Below are 26,008 nucleotides of genomic sequence, written 5' to 3' on the forward strand. Positions count from 1 at the left end.
ATATGTAAAAATGAGTTCTTAAGGTGCATGTAGCACACATGAAGAAAAAAAAAGCACACCTTAAAAAAATTACAATTTATATGACAATTAATCATGAAAGCCCTTAATGAGACAATAAATCATCACAGCCCAAAAACAGACAATCCAAATGTACAAACTGAAGCCAAAATTCCCAGCTAAAAGCACTGTTTACTTTAGAGACTTGGAGAGGATCTGATTTAACAATGACCACATAGCAGGAACGGTTAACGCACCAAGTAAACAAGAACTCAACACAAATTAATGCCACGTCTCTAGCTCAAACCAGGCCCAAAGGTCAAGTTCTATCAACAGTAAATACACTGAAAACTGAAAAGCCAACATAGGCTTGAATGAAATTTGATAGTTAAAAAGCTAATAATATTGTTGTTACATAAATAAATAAAAATTTCCAGCGAGGCAAATAATTTAGTTAAAAAAGAACTTTGACCAGGTGCAAACCTTTCAGTTTTGTACAAGACAGTGGTAAACCTCATAAAACGATAGTTCTGCCACTCGATTATGATTGGATGAGCTGCCTTAGAGCCATTTGACCATGTTTCCCCATGAAACTGTAACACATTGCCTGTCTTACTGCTCTAGTATGACACAGTTTGACATACATAATCGCACAAAACTTACTCTGCCTCACAACGCTACAGGACAAGAGCTTTTACTTGGCTTGCAAAATCTGTGGTCTAAATCCGGGTCTATGTCTCAGCAGTGATAGGCTGAAAATAGGCATCTGGCTGGGTGTATTAATCTATGTTAGCTGTGAATTTTTCATAGCGACTGAGCTCCAGAATTTAGACTATGAAATATTAGAGAAGAGAATGCCATTTCTGGTCCCCATAGAGAAAGTGAGGACAAAATCATCTCAAAGCATACAAACGTACCTGTCCTCTCATGACGGACATCTGTTTCTCGAACATGGTTTTGTCAAATCCTTTATCCGCCTGAAATGCACACAGTAGTTAATGTGACAACTGATCTATATTTGATAATACAGTTGTGCTCAAAAGTTTGCATACCCTTGGAGAATTGGTAATATATGTACCATTTTTAAAGAAAACATGAGTGAGCAGGCAAAACACATTTCTTTTATTTTTTATGGGATTCATATTCAACTGTAGGTTATAACAGAATGGCACAATCAAAAAAACAAAACATGGCAACAAAGAAAAAAAATGAAATGACCCCTGTTCAAAAGTCTGCATACCCTTAGTTCTTAATACTGTGTATTACCCCCTTTAGCATCAATGACAGGGTGCAGTCTTTTGTAATAGTTGTCTATGAGGCCCCAAATTCATGCAGGTGGTATAGCTGCCCACTCGTCTTGGCAAAATGCCTCCAGGTCATGCAAAGTCTTTGATCGTCTTGCATGAACCGCACGTTTGAAATCTCCCCAGAGTGGCTCGATGATATTAATGTCAGGAGACTGTGATGGCCACTCCAGAACCTTCACCTTTTTCTGCTGTAACCACTGGAGGGTCAACTTGGCCTTGTGCTTAGGGTCACTGTCGTGCTGGAAAGTCCAAGAGCGTCCCATGCGCAGTTTTCATGCAGAAGAATGCAAATTGTCTGCCAGTATTTTCTGATAACATGCTGCATTCATCTTGCCATCAATTTTCACAAGATTCCCCGTGCCTTTAGAGCTCACACACCCCCAAAACATCAGTGAGCCACCACCATGCTTCACAGTGGGGATGGTATTCTTTTCACTATAGGACTTGTTGACCCCTCTCCAAACATAGCGCTTATGGTTGTGACCATAAAGCTCTATTTTGGTCTTGTCACTCCAAATTACAGTGTGCCAGAAGCTGTGAGGCGTGTCAAGGTGTTGTCGGGCATATTGTTACCGGGCTTTTTTGTGGCATTAGCGCAGTAAAGGCTTATTTCTGGCAACTCGACCATGCAACTCATTTTCGTTCAAGTATTGTCGTATTGTGCTCCTTGAAACAACCACACCGTCTTTTTCCAGAGCAGCCTGTATTTCTCCTGAGGTTACCTGTGGGTTTTTCTTTGCATCTCGAACAATTCTTCTGGCAGTTGTGGCTGAAATCTTTCTTGGTCTACCTGACCTTGGCTTGGTATCAAGAGATCCCCGAATTTTCCACTTCTTAATAAGTGATTGAACAGTACTGACTGGCATTTTCAAGGCTTTGGATATCTTTTTATATCCTTTTCCATCTTTATAAAGTTCCATTACCTTGTCACGCAGGTCTTTTGACAGTTCTTTTCTGCTCCCCATGGCTCAGTATCTAGCCTGCTCAGTGCATCCATGTGAGAGCTAACAAACTCATTGACTATTTATACACAGACACTAATTGCAATTTAAAAAGCCACAGGTGTGGGAAATTAACCTTTAATTGCCATTTAAACCTGTGTGTGTCACCTTGTGTGTCTGTAACAAGGCCAAACATTCAAAGGTATGTACACTCTTGATCAGGGCCATTTGGGTGATTTCTGTTATCATTATGATTTAAAAAGGAGCCAAACAACTATGTGATGATAAATGGCTTCATATGATCACTATACTTACATAAAAGACAGTTTTTTTTGCATGATCAGTCATATTTTCAAAATCAATGCCAAAATTTCACAATTTCAACCAAGGTATGCAAACTTTTGAGCAAAACTGTATGTTTATTTATTCATTATATTAATCAATCTAGCTCAATTAATGAACTATTCATATATTGCATTACAAACCAATGGGTAAGGTTATACATATATTATCGAAAACAAAGTTGTTGTTGACCAATTACAATTAGGAATGAGTTAGGATGGATTAGTAAGTTGTCCAGCAACCGATTAGGCAGTTGCTGAGGTCAATAAGTGAGTTTTTGTTCTTCTTATTTTTGTTTAGTGTGAATATTTTTAGCAATGCCACTTTAACAGGGCTGTATTTCTTGCAGAGAGTTACAACGTACTGACAGTATGCTAACAGACCGTCAGCAACATGCCAAAACCCTGTCTGAGAAGTTTCACCTCTAAATTTATCCCTTTAAAACACCACTGCTACAGCCATCAAAGCAATGCTTCTGTAACAAATTCAACAATAAATTCCAAGAGAATTACTTTACATCTAATCATCTTGGACTTCAAATCAGCCACTGCGAGTAATCTTCCTGTTATTAAGCATTTTTGGCACATCTCTATTTGTTTTTGAGGACTATGATGGTATTGTGCAATAAAAGGTTGTAGAGATTTAGCCTATTTATTTGAGTTTCTGTCGGTCAATTTTAGTTTAGCAAATCACTAATTACAGTGAATGATTTAAAATTATAACGGTAAGAATGCATTCAGCACAGCCCTGATTTGAGTCAAATTATTTTTGACGGCAAGATCTCCTACCTTGAACATCTCATAAAGGTCCTCACAGAGGTCCTGTACAAAGTTCATGTCAGAGATGCGTGAGAGCACAAGGTCTCTGGTCTCCTGGGAGAAGGGCACTTTGGCCTGTGGCAACCACGCCCAGTGGAACGGATCTATACAAACATACACACACAGTCACACTAGATTCATAACTATATAAATACAATTATTTAAAACAATGGTGATTTGATACGTTACACAATGATTTGTCATTAAAAGCAAGGTTATTTTACCACTAAATGCAAACCAGGCGCAAAAAAGGTTCAAGAAGCAAAAACCAAAAACGATTTTTTGCAGAATGTAACTGAAAATGGGAACAAAATCCCTTTTAATTGTTCCGGTGTAAAAAAAATAAAATAATAAATAAAATAACAAAATTATATTATATATTTAAATGCTGGTAACAACTTAATAACTGGTTAATTTTGTGCAATATATTTTGAGATATATTAAATATTAAGAACACATTTATTGTAAACACATTACTTTATATAGGCTATTGTATATAATACTAAGCTTATGATTTCTGTCCTGAAAATTCCCCCCACGTGGGGAAAAACTCACACCGGCAAACATCATAACCAGAATGAAAAAATACTGTTTCTGCTCAGAACAAACCGAAATGGAAAACACTTCATTTTTAGTCCCTGATGCAAACTATAATAAAGATGACAACTAGAAGTAAAAAATATTTTCTTTTACTAAAACAGCAAAAAGGAGAATTTCTAAATGAACAAAAACTAAACAAACTATTAATGTACACTAAAATACAAGCAAAAACTAAATAAAATTACAGAGAAAACAACTAGAGTATTTTCAGCCATTGCAGGATGGTCTGATTTAATGAATCCACAAAGCCAGATTTTAGACTGCGTATTGTGTAAAAAAAACGCTATCCACGGGGAGTCACGTGACGCGGTCGAGGTGGATGGCAGCGTAGTTTAGCACTACTTGTAGCGGCACAGTTTATTTATCCTCACTGATAATCCTAAGTGGCTAACTTGACAACTTTCCTTCTCTAAGAAGCAGGGAAGAGTTTCAAGATAAAGAAAAATGGCTTGTAGGCAGAAAAAAAAAGGCCCTGAGGGGTTGCGATGCAACCCACAATGTCGCCAGGGATAACAGCACAGCAGTTTCTCCAATGGACACTGACAAATCCCCGCGAGTAAGTGGAATGTAGCCGAGGACATCACGAGTATCTTTAATATACTAAAACAAATGTCCGAAGAAAATGCAAAGCTTGAAAGAGATTCACAAGGCCACCACATCTATGGAAGGAAAACTGTCAGCGCTAATGGAGAGAATCAGCGATGTCGAAGCGAAAGTGGAATTTCTGGAGGCAAATGACAGGGATCTGCAATCCAACCCCCCCACCACTCGGAAGGCTGAAAATGAGGTGCTTCAAGATAAGCTCACGTATATTGAAGATAGAAACAGATGCAATAACCTGAGATTTCTATCAGGAAGACTTGCATACTTGAGTGAAATTCAAGATGACATTTATTTGATGAATATAAAACAGAAAATGTAATGTCTCTCTTTGGTGTAAGCCCCGTCTGGCGGTCCGAAGAAGTTGTACTCGGAACCATCATATCCTGCTGGAGATAGGAGGCAGGGGGCGAGGAGCCTACCCCCGTGCAGGACGGGATTCAACTGGTGGTGGTGGGGTGGAGGAGGTTGCCGTGTTAGCACAACTGAAACAGCAATGTGATAATGTGAGCAGACTTATAAAGCAATGGCTTACATGTGATTGGCTAGGAGTTACCTAGCTAATGGTGCAATGATGTACAGCTGCTAGTCTTCCCGCTAGAACTACACTGCGCTTGCATTTATAGGAATACCGGAGGGCAGCAAAGGGACAGACATGGAGGCTTACCTCGAAGAGATGCTACCTCAGCTACTAGGTATTCCAACTCCATCACATGGTTGGGACATTGAACAAGCGCACAGAACACTTGCCCCTCTACCTCAGCCGAAAGAAAGACCGCGAGCAGTTATTGCTAGATTAATGCGTTCCGGGATGAGGGACCTGATTCTGCGGGCTTCCAGAGAGAAGAGATGGCTTCAATGGAACGGCAACTCCGTACTCGTATTCCCCGATTTTTCGAAGATTACACAGGAGAAACAAAACGCCTTTAGGGAGTGCAAGAAAGCTTTACAAGATCGTCAGATCAAATTTGCTCTGCTCTTCCCAGCAATGCTCAAGATTGATTTAAAAGACGGTCCTTAGCGATTTAATGGTCCTAAGAAAGCCCTGGCCTTTATTCATGGTTTCTGAGCATTGGTTCTATTGCCTAATGGTCCTATGTTCTGCTCCATTTTTTCACACTCTGTTGGAGATTGCTTTTTCCTGGACTACCAAGATAATACTATTTTGGATTTATCTATTTTACAAACGGCACACTGTTTAATGGACTTTTGTTGAACTGGGCCTAAGCAAATAGGTATATTCAGATGTTGGGTTTGTGGACTTCCCTGTTTTATTATAAGGTTCTGCTGTAATTTACATATAGTACAATCCTGTACATGTTATAGTGCCTTTTTTTTTTTTTTTTAAGAATTTTGTATTTCTGCATTTAGATTTCAGTTGTCAGTTATCTGTAGCAATGCAGTGCTGCGAGCAGTGACGGCTATGTACCACATTCAACGAGCAGTCATGGACAAATGTGCTGGTTTGCAGTTTTGTTAATTTTATTTTTAGCATGCACCTTTATGTTAGGGTTCCTAAGATAACCATTAATACACCTTATCTAACTGGCCAAGTCAGTCCAAAATAGTAATTTATGGCTCGCCACGTGGAACGTTAAAGGTTTGGGGAATCTTATTAAAAGGAAAAAGGTGTTTATCAGTCTCAAGTCTAGAAAACTTGATATCGTTTTTCTATAAGAAACCCACTTATCTGAACAGGAGTCACAGAAATTATGTAAAGACTGGGATGGTCATGTTTTTTAAAGTACCGGCTCGAGTTAGAGTAGAGGTGTAATCACCCTGGTGAATAAAAACCTGCAGTTCAAATGTATAATGGAGAAGTATGTCAAAGAGGGAAGGATCATAGTTACACTGGCAGAGTTACAGGGGAGACCACACATTCTGGCCAACACATATGCTCCAAATGGTGATGACCCTAATTGTTTTGTCACTTTAGAAGGCATCCTGAGTGATTTAGGAGACTATCCGGTCATATGGGCGGGAGATATGAATGTGGTAGTTGATGCTATTTTAGATTGCAGCCATCTGAGCGGCACAGGGGCCCCTAGATCATCCTTTATGCTAAAGCAAGTGTGTACTACTTTGGGCCTCGTTGATGCTTGAAGGTTGCTTAATCCATCTGGCAGAGATTATACATTCTTTTCGTCACCACATAGCACATTCACATACTGATTTTTTATTTTTTATTTATAAGAACATTGTACCCTCTATGCTAAACTGTACAACTGGCAACATACTGATTTCAGACCATGCACCAGTATTTCTTGATCTTATACCATTGGACACTATTAAAAGATCATACAGATGGAGGTTCAATTCAGCTTTGTTACATCTCCCTGCATTTAAAGATTTACTCAAAGACCAAATTGAGTTTTATTTATCTACTAACCTAAATTCAGCCCCATCAGTAGGGGTGGCATGGGAGGCGCTAAAAGCACCTATTAGAGGGGTCATTATACAGTACGCCTCAGCTGAGAAAAAGTTAGAGCACGATAAGTTGTCTGTACTGGAGGGGCAGATCAAAGAAGAAAATAATTTTAAACAGAGAATGAACCAATGTAACCTTAGTCTTAGCACAACTAAAGTATCAATATAATAATATCCTTACTCAGAAGATGAAATTTGACTTGTTCAGAATTAGGCAAAAATCCTTTGAATCTGGAGATAAAGCAGGGAAAATGCTGGCTAGATATATTAAACATAAGGAATCCTCTGCCTCAATATGTTCTATTCAGCCCCCTGGGGGATGCCTTGCAATCAAGGCCATGGATATTAATGCCGCATTCAGGGATTTCTATCTAAATCTTTACACTTCTTGCAGCAGCTCCTCTGAGGAAGAAATAAAAAAACTTCCTCAGTGGACTTAATATCCCTTCTCTCAGTGAAAATCAACGGGAGCTCTTGGATTCTTCCATAACAGAAGATGAAATTTCAGAAGTGAAACAAAAATTTAACAACAGGGAAGGCTCCAGGACCAGACGGATATACAGCCGAATTTTTTAAATGTTACTACTCAGAATTAACACCCCTATTAAAAGATATGTATGAGGAGGCTTTCGACAGGCACGTGCTATCCCAACTTTGTACCAGGCCTTGATCTCAGTAATTTTAAATAAGGGGAAGAACCCAGCTGATTGTTCCAACTACTGACCAATTTCATTGATTCCTTTAGACATCAAAATACTTTCTAAAATTCTTGCCAACCATTTACAAACAGTAATCTCGGCTCTAATACATCCTGATTAGGTTGGCTTTATACAAAATAGGCACTCTTCTGATAATATCAGACGCTTCATCAACGTTATGTGGGTAGTCAGGAATGATAGCTCTCCTATTGCTGTGGTGTCACTTGACACTGAGAAGGCCTTTGATTGTGTTGAGTGGCCTAATTTGTTCACAACATTAGAAGCTTTTGGATTTGGCCCAATATTTATAAAGTGGGTGAAGCTGTTACATAAACATCCAGAGGCTGCTGTGCAAACTAACGGTGTAATTTCTCCATATTTCAGGCTGGGTCGAGGTACACGTCAGGATTGTCCACTCTCCCCTTTACTTTTTTGTTTGGAATTGGAACCCTTAGCTCTGGCAATACGAGGGAATACCAGCTTCCCTGGGGTAGTTGTAGGGGGCTCGGTTCAGAAACTTAAGCTCTATGTAGACGATATCTTGCTTTTTGTCACTGGCCCAACTAACTCACTTCCAGCACTACTTAGCATGATAAATAATTTCTCTAAATTCTCTGGGTACAAGGTCAATTGGTCTAAGTTGGAGGCTCTACCCCTGACTGCTTATTGTCCAAAGTCATTGTTTCAGAACTGTGCACTTAAATGGCCTGACAAGGGCATTCTTATTTAGGAATTACTTTTCCCCATCGGTTTAAAGATATTGTTAAAGTCAATCTTGACCCCCTATTGGAAAAAATTTCAGCTGACACAGCGAGATGGGCCCAACTTTTTCTTTCCCTTTGGGGCAAGGTCAATGTACTAAAAACGAACTCCATACCCAAAATTAATTATGTTTTAAACTCCCAGCCTGTCTCTGTCCATTCAAAATATTTCAGTATATTTGACAGGATATGTAAACAGTTTTTGTGGAATTAGAAGAAGCCTCTATGCGGCTAGGGAAAGTGCCGGTTGAGAGGGGACTAAGTCTAGGTCTCCCCAAGCTATCTCTGTATCATTATGCATTTGGTCTGAGGCACCTGGGACAATAGATGTTACCTCCAGAGCGAGCTCCTCCATGGCTAGCCATGGAATTCTGTTTGCCCGCTTATACCATTTGAGTCCTTATTGATAACAAAACTACCATTACCAGTGTGTAATCATCCGATTATTTCCCATCTCCTAACAGTTTGGAAGAAGACCTCTCGTATTTTGGGTCTGACCCTTTTTTAATCCCTTCGTCTGCTATCTGGGCCAATCCAAAGTTGTTAATAGGTGGAACACCTATGCTATGGAAGGAATGGGTTTTTGCATTTCTGTAATCCTCAGTAGTAAGAAGCATGTGGCAAGACGAAAATAATGGGTCATGGTAAATATGATATAGCTCCTAGTGGGAACTTATGGTGCTGGCAACACCCCTGCCCCCCTTTTTAATTTTACCTTTCTTAATATTTTATTTCTTTATTTACTTATTATTTATATTGTTACCATTTTATTAACAAACTCCTTTGTTTTATGTATGTTTTTGTGGTTTGTTTATATGTCAAGTACATGATTGTTTATATTATTTCTTGTTTGCGAATTACAAATACAATGATACATTTTTTTTTTTTTTTAAATGCGATCCACAAACGTATTCGTCTGATCCACATGTAATCAACCAACTACAGTTCATATGTTGCGTTTTCTAAAAGTGTTGTGTGTCATCACAGGCAGATGGAATGGTTTGTAATGCTGTGTTAAATGATAAAACTAAAATTAAAACAAAATTATGAACAATTAAAATAAAAACTAGTCACTTAGTCTTTCCAACGATACAAACATAATGCAAACCATTTATGGATGATAAAACAGAAACTTAAGTTGAAACTAAAAAACCTAAATTGAAAATCAAATTACAAAATGCAAAGAAAAAAAGAAGAGACATTTTCAAAGCTATAACTCTGCTTATGAGACAATTTATATGTCCTGCATAAATAGTAAAACGTTCTTACATGCTCTCCACTCATCAGGGTGTTTAAAAGGGAAGGCCAATCCATTATCTATGGCTGCAATTTTTATTGCGGAGTCTTTCGGGTCAGTCCATTCAGATTCCTGAAAACAAAAAGAAAGCCAAAGACAGCACTTGTCTGTAACTGGGAATCAGTCATCATTATGCCAATTTAATCAAGAAGGATGAGGAAAGAACCAGCACACAAGTCTCTTTTTTAATCCTGAAGCAGTCTTATGTTTGATGTGGTGTAATGTTTAAAGAGCTTTACTGTACACGTTGAAGGAACCGTTTGCCTGCGTACATGTATGCGAATGAAGACTCCTTTACAGTAGCACATGGTTCTCAGTCATGGCAAGTCTCTTTTAACTGGCCAGCAATGCAAACAGTGTAGCTCTATAAATATCGTCCAGCTCACCTTGTCTGCCAACTCTCTATCGCCCAGATTCTCATACTTGATCAACCAGTTATCGTTCCCCCTGTCTGAAGAAGCCAAAAGAGAGATCAGATTTCCTATTCAAAGGCACAGAAAACAATGAGTATTTTTTTTCTTTTTTGCGTTTTGTGGTGCAGAAAAGAGTGAAAGAAAGCAGGAAATGAAAGACAGATAACTGAAAGAAGCCTGTCTGTGACCTACAAAGAAACAAGATTGTGGGTAACAGGGTGATTTCACACAAAGCATGTCAAATAACTGTCCTCGTAATTTTTAACCCTAAATCAATGCAAATAATATGAAATTATACTTTGTATAAAGAAAATTAAGAACAGATTTAGGATCATTAAAATTGTGACATTATTTTATGGACACTTAAGCACATTCTACCTCCTGACTCTCATCACCGTAACATGTCTGGATGTTTTACCTTTACAGTTCCCATTGTTTTCAATTATGATTCTCATTACCGTAACAGTATTTATTTATTTATTTTATTTATGCATAAGCCAAAAAGATTCTGTTGTTTTATGATGTAATTTTTTTTAATATAATATAATTAGCAAATCAGCAAAAAAGAGGCAGTACCAAGAGAGTACTACTATGATGTTTAAATACTTTACAATTTATATATAATTTATATACTTCTAAAGTTTAATAGTCAAGGTGCAAATCAATGGAAAAATGCAGCTTGGCTTCTCTAGGGAGAATTACAGCTTCTTTTTGTTCAACTCTAAACTCAACTGTATGACTCTATAGATGATGTGTGTGGGGATACTAAAAGGATGATTTAATGTCAGAGACAGGAACTGCCCGGTGTCCAAAAAAGGCAGATGATATATGTGCATTAATTAGTGCTAGAAATGAGATGATACATGTATGCGGGTGGACATACAACTCCATTTTATAAGAATATGTGTAACCAATGACTGTAATAAGGGAAATTATTTAATATACTAATCAAATTAATGCAGAAAGTAATGATAGTTAGTTAATATAAAATATGTAACCATATGAAGTGATTACAGTGTGTTTTATACATATAAAATTTAAACAGTCATGCTTTTGCCATCATTGAAGCAAGTTGGGGTCAAGGGTGACCAGCTAGAAGGGAGACGGCGAAGATGAAACTAGGGAGGCATAAGATAATTTCATTGGATGAAGAGGCCATCACTCAAAGGGATAAGAATAGAAACTGTATAATGCATGATTCTGAAGTGTAATTTTAGATGCTCCATGGAACACCTCGTCTTTGTTACTCTGTAATAAAAGTCTATTTTTGGAATCAGAACTTTGTGCCTCCAAGAAATCTTTGACTCGACTGAGCTTTGATGGCTGTTTTGGGGAACATGTAATGACATTCTTTGCCCACTTTAACCTTTTCTTTTTGTTTTTCTGTTTCAAAAGTGGCTTTTTCTTTACAATTCTTCCCATTAGGCCTGCACCCCTGAGTCTTCTCTTTACTGTTGTACATGAAACTGGTGTTGAGCGGGTAGAATTCAATGAAGCTGTCAGCTGAGGACATGTGAGGCGTCTATTTCTCAAACTAGAGACTCTGATGTACTTATCCTCTAGTTTAGTTGTACATCTGGCCTTCAACATCTCTTTCTGTCCTTGTTACAGCCAGTTGTCCTTTGTCTGTGAACACTGTAGTGTACACCTTTGTATGAAATGTTCAGTTTTTTGGCAATTTCAAGCATTGTATGGCCTTCATTCCTCAAAACAATGATTGACTGACAGGTTTCTAGACAAAGCTGTATCTTGTTTGCCATTTTTTACCTAATATTGACCTTAAGACATGCCAGTATATTGCATACTGTGGCAACTCAAAAACAAACACAAAGACAATGTTAAGCTTCATTTAACAAACCAAATAGCTTTCAGCTGTGTTTGATATAATGGCAAGTGATTTTCTTGTACCAGATTAGCAATTTAGCATGATTACTCAAGGATAAGGTGTTGGAGTGATGGCTGCTTGAAATGAGGCCTGTCTAGATTTGATCAAAAATGACTTTTTCCAAATAGTGATTGTGCTGTTTTTTACATCAGTAATGCCCTCACTATGCTTTGTGCCACTTTGGTGAATTAAAGTACTAATTTCCTTCCGAAACAGCAAAATCTGTACATTACTCCAAACGTTTGGCCACCAGTGTGTGTGTGTATATGTATGTGTGTGTGTGTATATATATATATATATATATATATACACACACATATGTACTGTGCTATTTAGGCTCATAGCTCACTATGCACTTTATTTGCAGATATTTTGAGTACTGTTTGAGGAAATTCCACTACAATAAACATTATTTATTCCTGCATCCTGATGAAAAATTGATTAACCGTTTAAAATGGTAACACTAGTAGCTGTGGGATTTGTACTATGGTTACCCTGATACATCTTTGTAAGGAAAGTTGTTCAGGAACTTTGCTTGCTACTCAAAGGACATGCATTTAATGAAAATATCATCACCATCCAATACCTGTGTTTCTGATGACATAATCCAGCACCACCAGCCTCTCAAACTGAGACTGAAGCTGTTTCCTCATGTTCTCTGGAAGAGGCTCTGCCTCAAACTTCCTAAGCCAGTAGTCTGCTTCATGGTAGCCCTCCACAAACAACTGAAACGAGCCCACCTAGATAACAGAGAACAGCTACTGAAGCCTTCTGAAGACAACATATCGATTTCAGACAAACTAATAAAAACAACTTGGCTCTGTTACATTTTCCATGGCTTGTTCTAATTCTGGTACACACTAAAATTGTAGTTGATATCTGTGGTTTGGCCATTGGGATAGTTTAACAATGAGGTAAATTGTTACCTTTGGAGGAAGGCCAACTCTGTGAAACCGCCGACCGACTTTGGGTACTTTCTCCAGTGCATATTTCTTACCACGAGATTTGGCACGGTCAATCGCACTATAATGAAATGTCTCGCTGGCCAAAGATACAACCTGGAGAGGCAAAGTGTAGTTTTTTTGTTTTGTTTTTAGAATGAGTTTATGAAATTGCAAAGCTTGATTCTGAGGGAACTCAAGTACTAGTTCAACCTAAGCGGTTAGAGTTTGTGAGTTGCCTTGCCCATCCTCACCTTCGTTTTGGGTACAATCCCCAAACCCAGTTTTTGGTCCACGAGCGAGGCAGCTGCCTCAGAAAGGTAGCCTTGGTTAGGGATGAGGCAGCCACGGCCAAAACAGCATGGGCAGCAGACTTTATGGAAATATTTGGTCCATTTAGGGTTTAAGTGACCATAAGGCTCCTCTGATTTTGGTTTAAACACACCAATGATTTTCTGCAGAAGATAAAATACAAGAACAAATAATTAAACTACACCACAAATTTGAATTATAGTTTTGTATATAACTACTGCAGATCATAAATGTAAAAATGTGAATTACTAAATAAACATTGTTTTTCTGAGAGAATGGATCCAAACAATGCAACATTAACATTCATGCATAATGTATGCATCTAGCTCACAGGAGAGAGGTGATCATGCATGCATAACCCAACGCTAAAGACTGCAGCATGACATTGTATGCAAACTGCACAATGACGTGAAGTGCATTCATCCAGTGCTCATCATCAAAATACTAACTCACTGTAGTGTTTTAATAAACAAAGTTGGTATTTAATGTAAATTCCATCTATACATTACATCTAATCCCCTTTGACTTCATGGATTACTATAGTTCCAATTTTTTATTAGGGACCGAGCACTGAAGATGCGTATGTACCTACTGTATCCGTTAGTGTTCTTATTTTTATTCCGCTCTTGAAGTCTATGGCAGCCCATAGAACTGTAAATAGGAAAGATATGAAATTTGGCACACTGACAGGGGACACTCTCAAATGTAACTGACACAAATTTGGGGTCTCCAACTCAAAACCTCTAGCACCACCAACTGTTCAAATTTGCACTCATTTTTATGTTCATTACTTTTGAACCGTTTAAGGCCTAGAATCAAATGCATTTTTTTTTTTTCTGATTCCTTGGATCAATTACCATGGTTCCATGGTTTCAATTTCTGCCAGAATAGATTTTCCACCATTTTGAATTTTCCAAAAAACATAATTTTTCGATCTCCTCTTAGACCTTATTTTACAATTGGCACCATTCCCCGAGGGTACCTGTATAAATGTAGGGCCAGCAACGCCTTGTGGTCAAGTCAAAATGTAATGTGTAAAAATGCTTATAATGTTTGATTCATTTGGCCTATCATCCTGTGACCGCTCTTTATAGATTCATTGGTCATGCAAGTATGATGATACCTATTTTGCCATGGTCGGCCATACTTCCTGTCCGCCATTTTGAATGTAACTGAAAACCTACTTTTGCGAACTCCTCCTAGACAGTACATCTGATTTGCACGAAAGTTATGAATTTTTTTTGATAGACCAAACCGTTCTCGTGAAACGCATCAACTAATTTCCAAAATTAGTTGATGCCAAAATGGATTTGAGGCTGTATCTTGGCAACACTTTGGCGTAGTGAAATAAAACTTTGTATGCGTCATTGTTACCACACCCTGACAGCATTATATACATTTGGTGACAGTGCCACCTACAGTGCATCTGGAAAGTATTCACAGCGCTTCACTTTTTCCACATTTTGTTATGTTACAGCCGTATTCCAAAATGGATTAAATTCATTATTTTCTTCAAAATTCTACAAACAATACCCCATAATGACAACACGAAAGAAGTCTGTTTGAAATCTGTGCAAATGTATTAAAAAAAAAATAAAACAAAACAACAAATCACATGTTCGTAAGTATTCACAGCCTTTCACAGCCTTTGCTTGTTGAAGCACCTTTGGCACCGATTACAGCCTCAAGTCTTTTTTAGTATGATGCTACAAGCTTGGCACACCTATTTTTGGGCAGTTTCTCCCATTCTTCTTTGCAGGACCTCTCAAGCTCCATCAGGTTGGATGGGGAGCGTCGGTGTACAGCCATTTTCAGATCTCTCCAGAGATGTTCAATCGGGTTCAAGTCTGGGCTCTGGCTGGGCCACTCAAGGACATTCACAGAGTTGTCCCGGAGCCACTCCTTTGTTATCTTGGCTGTGTGCTTAGGGTCGTTGTCCTGTTGGAAGACGAACCTTCGCCCCAGTCTGAGGTCCAGAGCACTCTGGAGAAGGTTTTCATCAAGGATGTCTCTGTACATTGCTGCATTCATCTTTCCCTCGATCCTGACTAGTCTCCCAGTTCCTGCTGCTGAAAAACATCCCCACAGCATGATGCTGCCAACACCATGCTTTACTGTAGGGATGGTATTGGCCAGGTGATGAGCGGTGCCTGGTTTCCTCCAGACATGACACTTGCCATTCAGGCCAAAGAGTTCAATCTTTGTTTCTCATGGTCTGAGAGTCCTTCAGGTCCTTTTGGCAAACTCCAGGCGGGCTGTCAGGTGACTTTTACTGAGGAGTGGCTTCCGTCTGGCCACTCTACCATACAGGCCTGATTGGTGGAGTGCTGCAGAGATGGTTGTTCTTCTGGAAGGTTCTCCTCTCTCCACAGAGAAATGCTGGAACTCTGTCAGAGTGACCATCGGGTTCTTGGTCACCTCCCTGACTAAGGCCCTTCTCCCCCGATCACTCAGTTTGGCCAGGCGGCCAGCTCTAGGAAGAGTCCTGGTGGTTCCAAACTTCTTCCATTTACGGATGATGGAGGCCACTGTGCTCATTGGGACCTTCAATGCTGCAGAAATTTTTCTGTACCCTTCCCCAGATCTGTGCCTCAATACAATCCTGTCTTGGAGGTCTACAGACAATTCCTTGGACTTCATGGCTTGGTTTGTGCTCTGACATGCACTGTTAACTGTGGGACCTTATATAGACAGGTGTGTGCCTTTCCAAATCATGTCCAATCAACTGAATTTACCACAGGTGGACTCCAATCAAGTTGTAGAAACATCTCAAGGATGATCAGTGGAAACAGGATGCATCTGAGCTCAATTTTGAGTGTCATGGCAAAGGCTGTGAATACTTATGTACATGTGATTTTTTTCGTTTTTTATTTTTAATAAATTTGCAAAGATCTCAAACAAACTTCTTTCACGTTGTCATTATGGGGTATTGTTTGTAGAATTTTGAAGAAAATAATGAATTGAATCCATTTTGGAATAAGGCTGTAACATAACAAAATGTGGAAAAAGTGAAGTGCTGTGAATACATTCCAGATGCACTGTATATCAAAAGTTAGAATAAATTGCATTGTAATACAAGCAACTATACCTATGCTTTTTTAAAGACGCTTTTCTTAAAATCATAATCATTGATGTCCAATTATACTTCCTTACATACCTTTGGTCTGCTTCAACCCGTTATTGCTGCTTGCAGCTATATTTTTATTTTATTACAGTTTGTACTTTCAATTTACTTTAGTTGTAGTTTTTCCAGTGTTTTCTAGTTTCAGTTTAGTTTAAGCATATTTAGTTTGCATTTGAATTTTAGTTTTAGTATTTTAGGGCTGTAAATGTTTTAACCAAACATTTAAATATGTTTACAGCCATTGAATTTCCCATTTATTTTAATCCACATCTAGTGGCATTTTCATGTTTAATGAAGCCGGGTTGTAAAAGTCTCATTTTACAAAATAGCCTGCTGTTTATCAAACACTATTTGTGGTCATTTTTATATTTAGTTTATTTTTGGAAAATGTATTGTAGTTTAGTTTCAGTTTTTGGAATGCATTTTTCATTTTTATTTCAGTAAAAAAAAAAATTAAAACAAAATAAAAAAAGGGGGGGGGGGTTTGTTTATACCGTTACCATTAGGCACAGCTTCAATACTTAGCATTCAAACGTACTCACCCCTTTGGGATCTTTCACAAAGTAGCTTCCGCTGGATCCTTGCGAGATACGTTCGGGAAAGACGCCGTTTTCAATCGCCTGCTCCGCCCTTTGAATAATTTCTCCAAACTCTGGGTCTTCTGGGAAATGGTTGAATTCTCCACTGCTATTACCTATACACACAAATATACACCCAGTGATTTTTAGCATAAGCCTAAGATTTGTATTAGTATTAATTAATATTAGACTCCTGTATATCTGTATTCCTATTCCTCATCTCAAAATGTCACACAGCAAAACAGCATATACTGGGCGACTGATTTTCTTTTAACAATTTCACACACTGAATGAAATTCAAGCCCAAGGCCAAACTTCTAGAGGAAAAAAAAAAAAATTAAACTCTTAAAAATTGTAGCTTCAAAGCTGAATCACTAGTGACCATGCAATTTAGTCAAACACCATCTCTGTCTGAAAGCCATCCTTCAGAATCTGTGCTGGAGCTCTCATTGGTATTTGCTTGCCTGTTCCATCTGTTCAAAAAGATACAAATTAAAAGAGCACTGGGCATGTGTGATCTCAGGGTGCGAAAAGCTACAAATACATAAGCCACAGATGAAAAGTTCGATATCAAAGCAAGTCATCTAAAGACCAGTAAACGTAGTTTCTTAATTTTTTGTACTTGGTACTGACAGCTTACAAGTGGGTTCTGATCATTGTTTAGTTTATTTTGTAACACTTTGCAAAAAAAAAAAAAAAAAAAAAAAAAGAAAAAGATGCAGTCTTAACAAAAAAAGCTACCCATCTAGGATAAAGGCTTTTCAGGCTAAGAACATCAGTCTATGGATCCTATTCTTTAAAAGAGTCATCTAGTACATTAAGTGTTCCACACTTTTTGACCAATGAATTTCCCTGACCGTCCCATTACATTTATAGTGATTTGAATTTAATGAATAAGGACTTTTAAGAATTATTCACACTATGACCAGTTCACTAATGTATCACTAATATTGAATTAGTTAGTTAGTTTGGAGATGAACTCCAAAGAATAATTTGCTTACAAATAAGACATCATTATGGCTTCAAGCAAGTAGGATGCACCGAAATTCCAATCGGCGGAAATATTTGGGGTCATATATCTCCACCTACTGTTCAAGTCAAATACATGAAAGAATCCAAACTGACCCATTTGGCATCCAGTACTCATGGTCTCGTGCATATAATTATCTATTAAAATACATATAATAACATTTCGAATTTGTTTAATTATTCCAAACAAAGTCTAACTTAAAATAATCATTTTCCATTTTGGTTTTCGGCCCAGAAATTTTGGTATGAGTTTAAGTCAAAAATGTTCATTTCTGTGTTTCACTACTCGATATCAATATTTAGCCAATTAAATATTTCAAATATTTTGGAGCATAACTAGAAAAATGCATATTTAAGGAATTTATATTTAGGAAAGACTTTTAAGATTTTATTCATTTCCATGACTTTTTTTTCTAGGCCTGGGCAACACTTAAAATGCCCTGATATTTCCAGGTTTTCCAAGATCATGGGAACCCAGCACATTTTGAATTATTTATTTTTACCCTGAGGTCCACTTATAATGTTAAGTTGCCATTTTCATGACCATTTCCATCCTCTCTCTGTTATACTCTTTCTGTTTTACCTTTAAGACTTCTATGTACGCCCTCTTTACAAGTAAAATGAGCACTTTGCAGTGCTCACTCATGGGTATGCTGTCAGGCCAATTTATTAGTATTGCCACAATTCCTCAATGACATCTTTACAAAGCCTGCAATAAATTGTGACAGGCTCACAAAAACAATCTGTACTGAAATATGCCCTGCAAACTGTTGCACAATTTGTGGACTTTCGCACATTTTATTCTTATGATTGGTTCTTGTGGTGTTCAGGAATCAATCCTACTACATTATAACCTTATAACTGAGCATGCCAAGTTTCTGAACAATGAAAATAGGAGTCTAAATATATCAATGTGGTCAGTGTTATGTTAATGGTCAGAAAGTTGTGAAAGTCAAGAACAAGCCATTTTTGGAATAAATGGTCTTTTTGGACTTGGTCGGAAGTTTTGAGTTCTAAAAGTTACCATCTGTTTTCATATAGCTCTGAGAACTCCTACTTCAAAAATCATGTAAAATTAAATTTCTCATGATATGACCGCTTTAAGGACTAATGTATCGGGACCTGTATCAGTGTTCCATATACAAGTTATTGACAGGCCCAAATGGAATCTGCAGCCTATTTTTGTATTTTCTGCACTGATTTTGAGGGAAAAGTCGAGGGATTCAAACATGTATTAAATGGAGCTGAGAGTTCTACATTCTTATTGGTAGCAGAATGCAACACAAATCAGCCAAAATATTTACTTAACATGCTAGGAGTAGGGATAGAACTTAATTGAATGACAGATGTCACAATTATGAGTGCGCAGATTCCATCTGGGCCTGGATATGAACACGCACTCATGTGATCCGAATAGAGACGGCAGATGATCAGATCAGATGATCCTAACTCAAGTAGAGAGGGTCTGTGTGACTCTTATTAACACAGAGCACTAAAATCAAAAGTTGCTCAATAGCACACATACTTGTCCGCTCTCTCTGTGTTTGTCACATGATACACCTACCCAGGGATGGTTGCATTTCAGCAATATTCACATTCATTTTTCAGAGTCTACTATTTTGAGATGCACAATTATCTGCACTGAATGCACACACCGCAGTAAAACAAACAGTAAGTGGCCTACATAGGGTCTAAAAGGTAAAACACATACACACATTTAGCTGATGGCCTGAGCAGCTTTCCCTGAGTGAACGTGTAACTCCATTAGACACAGACCGAGGCTCTCTGATGTCCATTAAACATTTAGAAGAGGACAAGTAAACTTTCCCTCTCTAGTATAGATAGGCACACCCATCGAAGACATCTCAAAAAGCATGTCCCCACTGAGCCAATGTCATTTATCATGAGGCATGGCATAAGTTTCACTGAAGACTGGAGTGTACAACCAAAATACAATGCCGAATTCTGATCTAAACATGTGCAATCCCAAATTCATCTCTGATCTGAATGTTTCTGTAGTTGATGTTAAGGCCCTGGGAGGTGTTTGTCTGATAAAAAGAATGAGTTAATGCCAGTCTTTAAAGCTCTATTAACAGACATGGTGTGCTTTAACAATGAGATAATTTGATTAGTACAATTAGGCCTGAAAGAGTCTGAGAAATGAATAACTTTAATAACTTGTATTTCTAATTACTTTAGTTCACACTGCCAAATTTGCACACATTTTCAAAAAGCTCTTCCAGCTATTTTAGGCTGAGTGCATTTGACAACTAAAATACTATTGTTTTCATCTTTGAACAGTGGTATTAATACATCCAATATGCTTCAAGAGTAAAATAAAATGACTACACATGTTCCACATGAAAATGAAAATATCTGTAAATAGTACAAATTATGCAATCAAACTAAAACATGCAATTTCAAGACATTTATTGATGGAATGGACTGAATTTGAAAATGTTTCAAAAGCTGAAATGTGACCAATATGATGAAAAACTAATGATAAAATCTAAGTTGTCAAATTTATATTTTCAAATTGTACCTAAAAGAGCATTAGCTGAGACAAAGAGAGAATTTCTTTCATATGTAAGCAAAATGGACATTGTAACATACACTCACTGCACACTTTATTAGGAACACTGTGGTGCTAATAAACTGTCCAACGCTGTCTTCTGCTGTTGTAGCTAATCCGCCTCAAGGTTCAACATGTTGTGCATTCTGAGATGCAATTCTGCTCACTACAGTTGTACATTATCGGAGTTATCGTAGCTGTTCTGTCAGCTCGAATCAGTCTGGCCATTCTCCGTTGACCTCTCTCATCAACAAGGCATTTCCGTCCACAGAACTGCCGCTCACTGGATGTTTTTGGTACCATTTGGAGTAAACTCTAGAGACTGTTGTGTGTGAAAATCCCAGGAGATCAGCAGTTACAAAAATTCTCAAACCAGCCCGTCTGGAGGGGCCTGGGTAGCTCAGTGTTAAAATACGCAAGCTACCACCCGTGGAATTCGCTAGTTCGAATTCCAGGGCGTGCTGAATGACTCCAGCCAGGTTTCCTAAGCAACCAAATTGGCCCGGTTGCTAGGGAGGGTAGAGTCACATGTGGTAACCTCCTCGCGGTCGCTATAATGTGGTTCATTCTTGGTGGGGCGCATGGTGAGTTGAGCGTGATTTCCGCGGTGGATGGTGTCAAGCCTCCACACGCGCTACGTCCCCGTGGCAACACGCTCAACAAGCCACATGATAAGATGCGCGGGTTGACAGTCTCAGATGCGGAGGCAACTGGGATTCGTCTTCCACCACCCGGACTGAGGCGAGTCACTACGCGACCACGAGGACTTAAAAAAAGCACATTGGGAATTGGGCATTCCAAATTGGGAGAAAAAAAAAACAAAACAAAAAAAAACAGCCCGTCTGACACCAACAATCAAGCCACGGTCGAAATCATCGAGATCACATTTTTTCCCCATTCTGATGGTTGATGTGAACATTAACTAAAGCTTCTGACCTGTTTCTGCATAATTTTATGCACTGCACTGATGCTACACGACTGGCTGATAAGATAAATCACATGAAGAACTAGGTGTACAAGTGTTACTAAAAAAAGTGCTTGGTGAGTGTAAAAACAGTATACCTATATGAATCGCTATCCAGTCGAATCGAAATCTAGTGGAAAGCTTGTGAATCAGAATCAAATCTAGCTAGAACAAATATCTGGTTTCTTTAAGTGAATCTGTCATGTATAGGGCCGGGTAAAAACTATAAATTTTCCGATTAGTCGTAATCTTAATCTGAATGATCCCAATATCGATTCTTAAAATTCCAAGATTGATCTTTTACTTTTACTTTAAAGTTTACTTCAGTTTTGGTTGTGTTGATTATTATTTGCGTTAAATAAATAGCAAATGAACTGAAGAGTCTGGGCCCCGTTGTTCATTTTTTAAATTAATATTTTCGTAATGTCCCAAGTTAAAAGGTTCCCTGTGTAATTCAAGTCACATCTAGTGTTTGCATTCTTGGTGGAGATAACGATGCAGATAAAACCATGCAAACACAGCACATAGAGATATACCGCTAATAATATCTGCATTTCAACTGGGCAATGCAAATGCAGCTGCTGAACTAAGAAACACTCGTGTTTTTTCTATTTCACTGCAAGTTCAGATGTGGATCTCAAACAGAAAACAGAAGCAAATGTCTTTCCGCTCTCTGGCTTAATCATACTCAAATGAAGCTCCCATTAGCATGTAGCCTAAAGAAACTGCAACTTCATTGCATCAATATGTCACACTGCTGGGCGAGTAAAATTGTGAGTACATCTGCACATTGAATGATGAAAACACATGCAAAACAAAGAAACAGCCAAGCAGACATATCTCCGAAACACTTGATATCACAGCAGCTGCTCTGGTATCACCTGCACATGTGTGCCCTGGGTTCAAAGAGCATGTTAACTGAACTGTGGAGGAAGTTGCATAACAGACAAAGTTATTTTCTTCCACTAAAGAGATAAGCAGAAGGGGTAACGGTACAGAATGCAATGTGTGGGAGTCAATTTAGAACTTTTAGAATATTTCACTTAGTGTATTTCTATTCTTTTACATAAAAACTTGTTTAATATGTGTAGGGAAGGAGACTCTCTGAAAAATGTTTTTAATTTAACCTGTTTGCAAGTTCCCTAAGGTATATTAGCTGATCTTTTTGGAATGCAGCAACAGAATCAGAACACTCACGGTTGCTATGGAAACTAATGCAGCCTTGTCCCTTGTGCGTTCTATTCCACGCTAAATTCAGATTATACACTAAAATGACGAAAAGTGGCAGTCATTTGGGAAGGGGTGTGGTTACCTCTAAATAAAAGCATGGTCTGTCATTGTTTATTGATCACTACTATTTGGACTTTGATTTCTTCCTTTGATTTTAAGGTTGACTGAATTATTATGCTGATAACATTGTAAAAGCAAATGCAATTTATCAGTCTAATTTCTAAATGGGAATTGAAAAATTAAATAAGTATGTTTTGAATGTGTGTGTATATATACATACACACACACACACACACATATATATAATTAAGAGACCACTGCAAAATTATCAGTTTCTCGGGATTGACTATTTATAGGTATGTGTTTGAATAAAATGAACATTTTTGTTTTATTCTATAAAATACCGACAACATTTCTCCCAAATTCCAAATAAAAATATTTAGAGCATTTATTTGCAGGAATTTACAACTAGCCAAAATAACAAAGAAGATGCCATGTTTTCAGACCTCGAATAATGCAAAGAAAACATATTCATATACATTTTTAAACAACACGATACTAATGTTTTAAATTAGGAAGAGTTCAGAAATCAATATTTGGTGGAATAACCCCAATCACAACTTTCATGCGTCTTGGCGCGCTCTCTACCAATCTTTCACATTGCTGTTGGGTGACATTATGCCACTCCTGGCGCAAATTTTATCATAAATTTATACAAGGTTATCCTGGAAGAAAACTTGCTTCCTTCTGCTCTGACAATGTTCCCCAACTCTGAGGATTGGTTTTTCCAGCATGACAATGCTCCATGCCACACAGCCAGGTCAATCAAGTTGTGGATGGAGGACCACCGGATCAAGCTCCAGACCTGAACCCCTTTGAAACCTCTGGAATGTGAGGAAGAGGAAGATGGATGGCCACAAGCCATCAAAGCCGAGCTGCCTGAATTTGCGCGCCAGGAGTGGCATAACATCACCCAACAGCAATGTGAAAGACTGGTAGAGGGCATGCCAAGACGCATGAAAGCTGTGATTGAAAATCAGGGTTATTCCACCAAATATTGATTTCTGAACTCTTCCTAAATTAAAACATTAATATTGTGTTGTTTAAAAATGAATATGAACTTATCTTTGCATTATATAAGGTCTGAAAACACTGCATCTTTTTTTTGTTATTTTGACCAGTTGTCATTTTCTGCAAATAAATGCTCTAAATGGCAATATTTTTATTTGGAATTTGGAAGGAATGTTGTCAGTACTTTATAGAATAAAACAAAAATGTTCATTTTAATCAAACACATGCATATAAATAGTAAATCCAGAGAAACTGATAATTTTGTAGTGGTCTCTTAATTTTTTCCAGAGCTGTGTGTGTATATATATATATATATAGGACGCGTGTATATATATATATATATATATATATACACACACACACACACACATACACACATACATGTATGTATGTATGTATATATATATATATATATATACACACATACACACATACATGTATGTATGTATGTATATATATATATATATATATACACACATACACACATACATGTATGTATGTATGTATATATATATATATATATATATATATATATAAAAACAGTTGAACGAAAAGCAGGTACTCATAGAAGTATATAGCTGTATATAGAAGCTGTATAGAGAACATAAATAAAGTGTGAGTAGACAGGCCTCTGGGTTAAGAGACCTTTGTTTAATGATGATCAGATTATGAGCAATGCTCTCCGGCTCACATATCTCACCTGGAGACGCTAGATTTTCAGATGAAGAGCTGTGTCTGTTTCTACGCGTCCTCTTCTCTCTGCCTGCCCGGGGTGAAAGATTTCCGGCCGGTCCCGGTAACAAAAGCGCCTCTTCCCCCGACCCGTCCGCTTCCAGCTCCGTCAGCATGCTTTCCGTCGAGTCCGAGATCCGGACCGCTGCCCCGGGATTCAGCGACAGTCCCAGTGACGGTGCGGCCCGGGTCTTTTCAAATAGCACCGCGGGCAGCTCCGACTGGTGAAAGTTTGTCTCCGGTGTCAAATCTCCGCCGCCTTTCTCCGGCTCGCCGTCGGTGGGATCGCACTCTGCCATCATCGTGGACAGTGGCTTGATTATGTCTCTGTCCAGAGAAACTCAAACACCTCGGATAAAGCTCTTATAAATCCCGCTTCATAGCCGGGTGTCAGTCTTCAGCAGAGTTTTTTTTTTTTCCAGTAAAGACGCGCTGATGCTCCTTTCACGTCCACATCATCCGTCACCATTACCGACTTCCTCTATTTTCACGCATGCGCATTTCACCCACGCCGTCGGACAGGTTTCTTAAAGGTATAGTAACGCTTGTTTATTATTAACGACCAGGTGATGGAATTTTAATGTTGGCCTTGTACCAGATGGCAGCCTACAGCCCTTGCGGACTTCCTCTGAGTCCAGACTTTGGTGATGTAAGCGAGAGCAGTCCGATGGGACGCTAGTCAGCAAGTCCATAAGGGTGCATATGTTATTAAAACGTACATTTGGGACAGACTTCAAGACTTAAGTCAGATGACGGCATTTTCATACATTAGGTTTATCATATACATGGTGTTTCACAAATTATTATTTGAAAAGTCACATGATAGATATGGTAAAGGAACACACTTAAACTAACTTTTGGATACTTATTTTTATTAAAGGAAAAGTTCACCCCAAAAATAAAAATTCTCTCATCATTTACTCACCCTTATGCCATCCCAGATGTGTATGACTTTCTTTCCTTTTTTTTAATAAAAGGAAAAGCTCTTCTAAAATGAAAATTCTGTCATAATATACTCACACTCATGTCGTTCCAGACTTTTTTATAAAAAAAAACAACAACAAAAAAACATATATATATATATATATACCAGAAGCCATTGATTAATAGCGATGTTCGCGCGGCACTTAATGTGCGGACTTCCGCTTTAATTTCGGGAACGCAGAGGAGCATAAACAAGCCAGTTATGCCCTCTGAAAAACTATCAGAACAGCAAAACGCCAGTACAGGAAAAAGACTGAAGGACAGTTTAACACCACCAACTCTAGAAGCATGTGGCAGGGAATTAACATCATCATGTACTTTAAGGGAATAAAAACTGCACCATGAACACCGCTGCCTCTCTCCCGGATGAGCTAAATACTTTTTA

At 38.2% G+C, this 26,008-nt stretch overlaps 1 protein-coding gene across 1 annotated transcript in view; it reads right to left on the minus strand.

Moving 5' to 3' along the window:
* Positions 1-25,119, minus strand: part of LOC127445285 (phosphatidylinositol 4-kinase type 2-beta) — a 28,526-nt gene extending 3,407 nt beyond the window's left edge. The window contains exons 1-9 of the mRNA XM_051705261.1: positions 24,608-25,119; positions 17,006-17,157; positions 13,282-13,482; positions 13,013-13,144; positions 12,673-12,826; positions 10,175-10,239; positions 9,761-9,860; positions 3,376-3,509; positions 915-974 (exon numbers count right to left, since the gene is read on the minus strand). Coding sequence (XP_051561221.1) covers positions 915-974; positions 3,376-3,509; positions 9,761-9,860; positions 10,175-10,239; positions 12,673-12,826; positions 13,013-13,144; positions 13,282-13,482; positions 17,006-17,157; positions 24,608-24,941 — 1,332 coding nt within the window. The 5' untranslated portion in view covers positions 24,942-25,119. The remainder of the gene's footprint in view (positions 1-914; positions 975-3,375; positions 3,510-9,760; positions 9,861-10,174; positions 10,240-12,672; positions 12,827-13,012; positions 13,145-13,281; positions 13,483-17,005; positions 17,158-24,607) is intronic.
* Positions 25,120-26,008: the final 889 nt, after the last annotated feature.

This window comes from Myxocyprinus asiaticus, chromosome 8 (genome assembly GCF_019703515.2).
Source record: "Myxocyprinus asiaticus isolate MX2 ecotype Aquarium Trade chromosome 8, UBuf_Myxa_2, whole genome shotgun sequence".
NCBI classification, from domain to species: Eukaryota; Metazoa; Chordata; class Actinopteri; order Cypriniformes; family Catostomidae; genus Myxocyprinus; species Myxocyprinus asiaticus.